The following is an 8461-nucleotide window of genomic DNA, read 5'->3' as shown; positions in this document are numbered from 1 at the left end:
GGCCCAAACTACCTGTAATTTTGGTACATGGATATAATTTTATCTCAAACTAACCATTAACCACATACTAAATTAAGTCTTTAATTTTGTCAAAATTAAAATAAATTAAGATGGTATTTTTATGTAATGCATCGTCCAATTTGATTTTGTTAACAAAATAATTTTTTCCAAGCAAAATCCAACGAAATGGTCACAAAAAGGAACAAAAGTAAAGGGAAGCAAAAATAACTTTTGACAAAAAATGGACTTAGACTTTTGACCAACCCTAGGCCGTTTATTGAAGACTGGTTCTAGACTCGACTAGACCGACTCAAGACTGAAACTGGATCAACTAAAGGCCGACTAAAGACATGGTAAAAACCGATTGAAGGCTGAAAATGGGGACCGGCCGGTGAAGACGGCGCCTCTAGACTGGACTTGGACTGCTCGGTCCTAGATCGGTCTATTCTTGGTCTAAAATTCAAAACTGGTGCAGACCAGTCCAAGGGTTCACGTTGATCTACCTCTTAGGCCATCCACAATGGGAGTTGTATGAGGGTTTAATGAAATAAATGTGAATATAATATAGAGGAGAGAGAGTGTGAAGTTGAATGACCATTGAACGGTGGAATGAAGTTGTAATTGAAAATTTATTAATTTTTTAAGAATTAAAGTGAATGTGTATATTCTCTTTCCTAGTTGTCAATCCATACAACTCTCCATGGGTTTAATCCATTGGAGATGGCCTTAAGTCAAGGACATGAAACTTGATGGGTTTCTTATTGTCCTAGTTATGTGCCAAGTGAAGTGAGAATAATGTGTTTAGTATCAAATGAAATGAAAGGGAACATATTGGGATCAAGAAGATATATGTATATAAATATAATGGTAGGAAAATTTTATGGGCTCTGAGCAGACATTGATCAAGATTACGATGGAATTTAAGGACTGGAAGGCGATAAAGTAGACAAAGTAGAAGCTCAAACTTTATTGTGATTGATATGGATAAAAGTTTTGGACATTTGGCTTGAAGACAATGTGTCATTTTTTTTTTGAGAAAAGTAATGTTTGAAATTAGAATTACCACGGGAGAGATTTACTCTAGGGTCATTTTTAGTACAATAACTGTCAACGTATATCCTAGCAAGTTTATATTTTCTGAACTAAGAAATCCGATAAACAGCCCTAGAGATCCTAGGAACTTACTCTCTATTAAACCATTATATATAACATAAGGACCCAAAACTTTATTTTCAGATAGAACTTTGCGTATCAAAATATTCCTACATCCTTTTAATTTAGGGAAGTCTTCATGTAAACCATGGACACATATAAGGTAGACTTTTAGTTTTGGAGTCTCATACTTTTCCTACGTGTGAACAAATTTTTTAACGAAAAACGTTTTGACATAGACAACTAGCTTACATAGTTCTTCATGACAATTATATATGTATATATTTGTAAATACCCTAGCTTCATATATTTCAAGTCCATCAAAGTATAAACGTTTAGATCTTTCAAAACACACATGAAACTAATACGTACTTTATGTATAATGCATGCGTATATATAAGCTAATTAAGTTTTTTATTTATTACCAAGCACACACATATTAATAGGTTTCTTTCTCCTTGTAGCGCAATCAGTCTGCAAAAAGAGCCAAAGAAATCTTATGAGTTTCAAAATTATGACTTACTTTATTAAATATTTGCATATATCTACAAAGTTTCTCTATAAAGAATTAGGAGAACCACATTTACATGTGAATTGTTACATATGTTCGTTGATGCAGAATTCACATGAGAGTGATATCCATATTTAGATTCAGACTTAGGACTTGTATGTTACATATTCAACGCCCCATGGCGTGCATGCAACGTCCTAAATATTCTTAATCAGTAGTTTTAAATCTTGTTCTTATAACTAATGTCATTAATCTAAATATCCACAGGGGACCACATCATTAAATGCTAATCGATTTGAAAATGAAAAATTAACAACAACAAGAATATTATTTGATAACTAAGAATTAATTAATATTTTCAATTACCATAGATGTGATATTGTGCACTAGTCGATTCTTGATGAAGGTTGGGCTGAGTGGGCTGAAGGCGATGATACTGGTATGAATGAAGTTGAAGGTCGACAGGGAGATTTGCAGCTAGTTGCAGAACACTGTTGGGCTGTTCTTCTGATCCATAAAATGGAAACTGTTCAAATAATTGATGTTCTTGTCCAACAAGCTTGAGCTCAGTCATTGCTGCTGCTTGTTGCTGGTTTATCTCCACTTGTCGTTTACTCATCAACTGTTTCAAAATCAAGTTATAACTAGTAATATTGATTAATTATTAATGCAATTAAATTATTAGACCATATATTAAAATTACTTACCCAGTTATACATTTCTTCATTTTCCCTCTCAAGCAATTTTTCCTGCATATATTATAAATATATAAATATGTTCGAAATTTTAATACATAATATATACATATACACCCTTGGCTTTGCATGATGAAGACTACCTTCCTTTGAAGATTGTTCACCTGTTGTTGCCAGAGTTGGAACTGCAAAAAGTATTAAACTGGTGAATAATCTGAAAATAATTAATATATATAAATACATATTAATCATCCGTGATCAATCTTTTGAGTTTTGATACATATAACATTAATTTGCAGCATTAATATGTTTACTAATTAAATGTATTCTTAGCGATAGATTTATATATAATCCATAAGCTCTTTAATTATAATATTAAAAAGAGAGATTGGTTTTTATTTCTATAAAACCTGAAACTATATATTAATATATACCTTTCTAGCTCGGACCTTCTGGATGGAGTATTCCAACTGTTGTTCGAGTTGATTGAGCTCATCAAGCTGTGCGGAGCTCAAGTCATCACCTTTGTATCGTTGAAGACTTAGCTGAAGATTCGATGTCTCCTTCTTTATCCTTGTCATCTCACTATGCAGATGTTCCTTCAATTTCGGATCAGAAAATTATTCAAGTGATTAAGGGTGAAATCAATAAATAATATTGGGTTGTAGTACTTATTGAAAAAAATGAATCTAATCAAAGATCTTACCCTGTTATTGTACTCAGGAATACGAGAACCAGTTGTTTTCAAATATCTGTCTATGATTTGGGACATGCTGTAACATTTCACATGTTAAGAACATGACAATATATATTTGGTTACATTTATTTATAATTCAATTGAAAATTTTAAGTTTAAGATTTTTGACAAACTCAAAAAACCCTAATAAAGCTAACTAAAAATAATGAGTATATATATACAAATTAAGGAATTAAATTGATTAATTTAATAGAAAACCAACTGGCAGATATGAGAAGGAGAGAGAGAGTTTTAGTGTTATACAACTAATTTATGACATTCATTCAACTCCTAAAACCCATTCATACACCGGTTATATGAGTTGATCTCTACAACTTTTATGATACACATTCAAATCTCTTTAGAGATATATGAGATTAGTTATAAACAAAGAGATCGAGCTATAGCTAGGGGAAAGAAACCAAACTCTAAATGAATTGTTGAAAAAAATGTTAAGATAAAATAATAATACCATGAAGATTTCATTCCTGAGTATTCAAAAAGTAATTGAAGAACAGATGAACACGAAGTTAGTTATCAACCTGAGAGGGTGAGTTGTGTACTCAAAAAGTTTCCCTTTGCTAGAGAAGACGATGAGACCAATCTGGGCATCACACAGCACAGACAGCTCATGTGTCTTCTTTAAAAGCCCAGTTCGCCTCTTTGAAAAAGTCACTTGCCTGCTTGTATGGTTCTCAATTCTCTTCACTTCGATCTTTCCTCGTCCCATTACTGTATGATAACTCATACAAACAAAATTTAACCAATTTTAAACTTCTGCAAAGATGTGCCAAAAACCCTAGCTAGCTAGAAAACCATTAAAAGCAAGGAATGTGTATAGATAGATGTATGGGTATGTGATTTCTAGAAAAGAATAAGGGTGTGATCATATGGAGTGTCATAATTGGAATGTTAGACTCCAGTGAAAGAAATCCTCAAATGGCAAACATATATAAAAGTTGAGTGTTGTAGGAGGATGAAAAAGGAAAATGAGGTTTTCTTTTGAGATACTGAGAACTTGAATTTACCTATGATCGACTTAATTCTTTTGCGCTTTTTTTTTTCTTACTTGGATTAGGGTTTGGACAAAGAAGAATACTTCTAACCATTTCAGAAAATGTTAAATATATATGCATTTATGTTACCGCCTGACATGCTATTAAAATAGTTAAATGTTAATAATATTATGGACCATAAACGTCAATGTATAGTTTTTTTTTTTGAACAACAAAAAAAGAAATAAATTAAATATATAGCGACAGAAAAACGTAACCAACCAATCAGACACTTGATCACAAACAACCAATCGAAGTATAAATTTTTAAAAAAATATATACAAGTGTAACACTGCAGTTTGAATATTTTAATTACTAACATATTAGAACTATATAAAAATCTAGCAACATTTAAAAGTAAAAATTATTTTATATTTAAACCATGTTTCTATATATAATCTGATATATTTTTTCAAATACTATCTTATTATCCCATAAAAATAAAATAATGTGTGATATTAAAAAAAAACAACGCAAGGGCCTCACTATTATTTACATATACCCCAAAATTTAATTCTTAAGTTTTTGAGTTCTATAATTATCAAGATGAAATTAAAATTTTAATCATCAAAATCAAATAACCATATATTACATAAATTAATTGAATGAAAAAAGATATATTAATTTGAAGAGAGGGGAGAAAGGGGGAAGAGTAAGAAATGGTAAGAGCGGTGTGCAGAAATTTGGCTTTCATATACATTTTTGGTACCTCTATTAATGCTTCTGTGATTCCTACCAGTCAATCATTACAAAAGAAAAATATTGCGTTAAGACATAATTCTTTCATGCTTAGATACACACTACGTTAAGTGATATACAACTTCAACATATATATATATATATATATATATATATATATATATATATATATATATATATATATATATATATATATATATAGATCAAATGAAAACATCAAAAAGGTTGAAAACGCAAGAACATTTCTGGATCAATCATATTATAAGGGTATATTAGTAATTGTGTATTTATTTTGAATTAAAACAAATTAAATTCAGATCTTAATTTCCTAAAACTTAAGGATAATGATTATCTATCTAAAATATAATATTAACCGATTTTTTTATTTTTTTTATTAATGGATGATAAAAGATAATTTATATTAATTTTTCTGTAAAATAAAAAATCTTTTTTTTTCTAATTTATTATTCCTCAAAATATTTTTTAATCATATATGAATCAAACATTTGTAATTATAAAAATATATGTTTCTAATCCTAAATAATAAAACATAATTTAAAGATATAACACTTATAAATGAATAAAAAATAAACTACATGAATATGCTAATTAACAAATAAAAAAATCAACACACTAAAATTTATATTAATAAAATAAAATTTTCAAAGATTGAGTTTATATATTTATATTCATAAAAGAATATGTCAAGACTAGTTTCATACATTTATACATAATTATATTTAACAATGATTAAACCACTTCAAAAGAAAAAAATTCCAATTTCATCCCTATATATATCAACGATTTTCTTGAATCGGTCGCAACCCCTTTCTTCTATTTGAATCAAATGGCTCGTGAGCTTGTGTAACGAGCAGGAGCAAGAGCAGGAGCAGGAGCAAGTGCGATACCTAAAAAATTCTAGCATTCCTTTTTCTTTGATCAATATCTACAAAAATGATAATAACATGTAAAAACAATAAAAAGATCATCAAAATATTTAAATGAATGATTAGTAGAAAAGCATGCGTTGTTATAATCATAAATGATTATTATCAATGTCTTTTAATCATATGCACAATCATGTTTATAATCATAAATGATTATAACGAGCACAACCCAAAACCTACAAAAATGGATCAAAATTAAGAAAAAAAAAAACAAATACCTTGATTTATGTATGATGTCCTTACGTTCTTCTATTTTCAACCTTCGAGACCCACACAAATGAGCACACCAAGTTTCCTTTTTGACTATCCATCTCCATTTACTTGAACTTGGTTGCAGGATAATCAATAGAAACAAAAATAAAATTATTCATTAATGAAGAGATAAGCAACATATGATTAATATATATATATATATATATATATATATATATATATATATATATATATATATATATAACTTTTGTTGTTACTTTATCTGTTTGATTCTTTTTTGTGCATTTAGAACTCATTGTGATAGACGGTCATAAATTTAGACACCAATCAAGTGACTTTTTTTTTAAAATTTATTATTATTATTATTGACTACCCATAGAGAACAAATAACTACAAAGAAAACATATTCATATGACTTGGCTTTTGAACCAATAAACAAACCTAGTGCGATTTCGAATTATCAATTTAGATATACTCAATGCAATGAATGTAAGTATAAAGTGAATATATCATCTTAATATTGCAAAAACCCGCAATATAATAACTAAAATTCAAGTGGGATAAAACCAAAATAAAAACCTAAAATTCTAAGGTTACTTTGAAACAGGTAACAAGAACACAATTATAATGAACCTGGATATCCACCAGATTCCGATCACCATTGACTGTTGCCGCCACCTAAGATTGTGTCGCTGCTAACTCTATGGCTTCCACCGGGTTCTGATGATTCCACTAGGTCATGTGTCGATTCCAAAATCTATAGAATTAAAAACAAAGAAAATAGGAAGTGTGATTACCCGTAGGATAAACATTCTTCATGACGGGAATAACAAAGGTGGAGTTCTGGAAGTTGGTAGTGACCCTAGACTGAGGAAGGGTGTGACGAATAACGCCAACTTCATGACACATTTTCGGTGACAAGAAGGATGACGGAGGAGGTCTAACAACCAACAACCCTAGGATGTGGAAAGGCCCGGTTCTCATGAATGGAGGAGACATTGGATATAGAGATGGTTGGAGATAGAAGCGTAATCGAGGTCTTATTGTGCGAGATGGTGGTTGCGTCGATGGTAGGTTGGTTTTGTAGAGATGTTGTGTGGTAGGGATGGAGGCATATTTTCATCTTCAATTGGTTAAAAACCTAATTTAATTAGAAAAAGGGAGAAAGAATATGTAACGTCCCAAAAATTAAGACAAAAAATTTTCGTTTTTAAATTAATAAAACTATTGTCCAAAACATCATCATAAAAATCATGGTGAAACAGAGTGTATCAACTACATCACAAAACATCAGAGTAACATAAAAATGCTGAACGATGTGGTGTGTGCACTGCAATCATCCCAAATTCTTCCCATTCGAACAAGAAGTACCTGAAAACATAAACTGAAGACCGTAAGCACAAAGCTTAGTGAGTTCCCCAAAATAACACAAACCATACATAATAAACATATAATGGGCCCTGCCCGTCATTGGGCCCCATCCGGCATCGGGCCTCGCCCGACATCGAGCCGCGCTCGGTATACAGATTTGTCAGTCATCGGGCCCCGCCCGGTATACATATAATCATATAAACAGATAAACACATAACACATGTAATAATCACAAAGATAAATAGCATATAGAATGGTCATCGGGCCCTGCCCGGTAAACATATAAATACACAACATATGCAAGAGTCACACAAACATCTAGCATCTAAACATAACAAACCATGGCCCGACATTGGTGCCTTCGACCCGCTAAACATAATGAGGAAACTCACCTCTAGCTGCTGAAATACACAAATGAACCTCTGTCTGCTGGTCCGGAAAATCCCCGCGCTATCATCATCAAATAATATCCAATTAATAATTGGATCTCGACCCATAACCAAGAATCTAAGCTACTTAGCCCATAACTAGGGTAAAAGGCCATTCTACCCTTTTTCTTACTTGGCCCAAAACCAAGGCCCAACCCAACTACTCCAAAAGTCCCAAATCCTATATGGCAACCCAAAGCCCAAAATGGCCCAATCTTCCAATTGGGCCCAAAACCCATCATAGGCCTAAATCCAAAGAAGCCGGAAATATACTAGTCAAAAGCCCAACTCAGAAGTCTAAAGGCCCATCAAGGCCCAATCTTCAAAGTCCAAGGCATGGCCCACAACCGTGAACGCCAAGCCCAAGAGCCTATTTGCTGAGTACGCGGGGCGTACTCAGCTCGTACGCCCAATGTACTCCCCTGACTACTAGTCCTCTTCATTAAGCACTTAAACAGTTAAGACCTTTTTCCAAAACTCTCAGATATGGTCCCTAAGGGTGACTTATCATGTAAGGCTGGCAACTTTACAATCATCCATGACTTAATGGGACTCAAAGCTCAAAAAGGAGCTTAATAAATATCTTAATATATGCATGGACCAATATCCTCCATAAAGTTTGCATTATATGAACATGGTGCCTTAATGAAGCTA

The 8461-nt window shown here is 31.8% G+C and overlaps 1 protein-coding gene across 1 annotated transcript; it reads right to left on the bottom strand.

The window, feature by feature from the left end:
* Positions 1 to 1473: 1473 nt before the first annotated feature.
* TT16 (K-box region and MADS-box transcription factor family protein) lies at positions 1474 to 4021 on the bottom strand. Its single transcript, XM_079056054.1, has 7 exons — positions 3637 to 4021; positions 3065 to 3131; positions 2793 to 2957; positions 2502 to 2543; positions 2371 to 2412; positions 2030 to 2285; positions 1474 to 1626 (listed from the first exon to the last, which is right to left on the bottom strand). Exons 1-7 carry the CDS (start codon positions 3840 to 3842, stop codon positions 1622 to 1624), a joined length of 783 nt encoding a protein of 260 aa, XP_078912180.1. The 5' UTR covers positions 3843 to 4021; the 3' UTR covers positions 1474 to 1621.
* Between the last annotated feature and the right edge of the window lie 4440 nt (positions 4022 to 8461).

The sequence above is a fragment of the Lactuca virosa genome, chromosome 6 (assembly GCF_052849685.1).
Source record: "Lactuca virosa cultivar CGN04683 chromosome 6, Lactuca_virosa_CGN04683_v6, whole genome shotgun sequence".
NCBI lineage: Eukaryota > Viridiplantae > Streptophyta > Magnoliopsida > Asterales > Asteraceae > Lactuca > Lactuca virosa.
The sequence above is the reverse complement of the archived record's forward strand: the minus strand, read 5'-3'. Positions and strand labels throughout refer to the sequence as shown.

Excerpts from the sequence above, each read along its gene's own strand:
- TT16 (XM_079056054.1), bottom strand. The coding sequence starts at position 3,842 with ATGAGTTATCATACAGTAATGGGACGAGGAAAGATCGAAGTGAAGAGA. Across the intron at positions 3,132-3,636 it reads TACACAACTCACCCTCTCAG|CATGTCCCAAATCATAGACA; the intron begins GTTGATAACTAA and ends GAAATGTTACAG. Across the intron at positions 2,544-2,792 it reads AGAAGGTCCGAGCTAGAAAG|TTCCAACTCTGGCAACAACA; the intron begins GTATATATTAAT and ends TACTTTTTGCAG.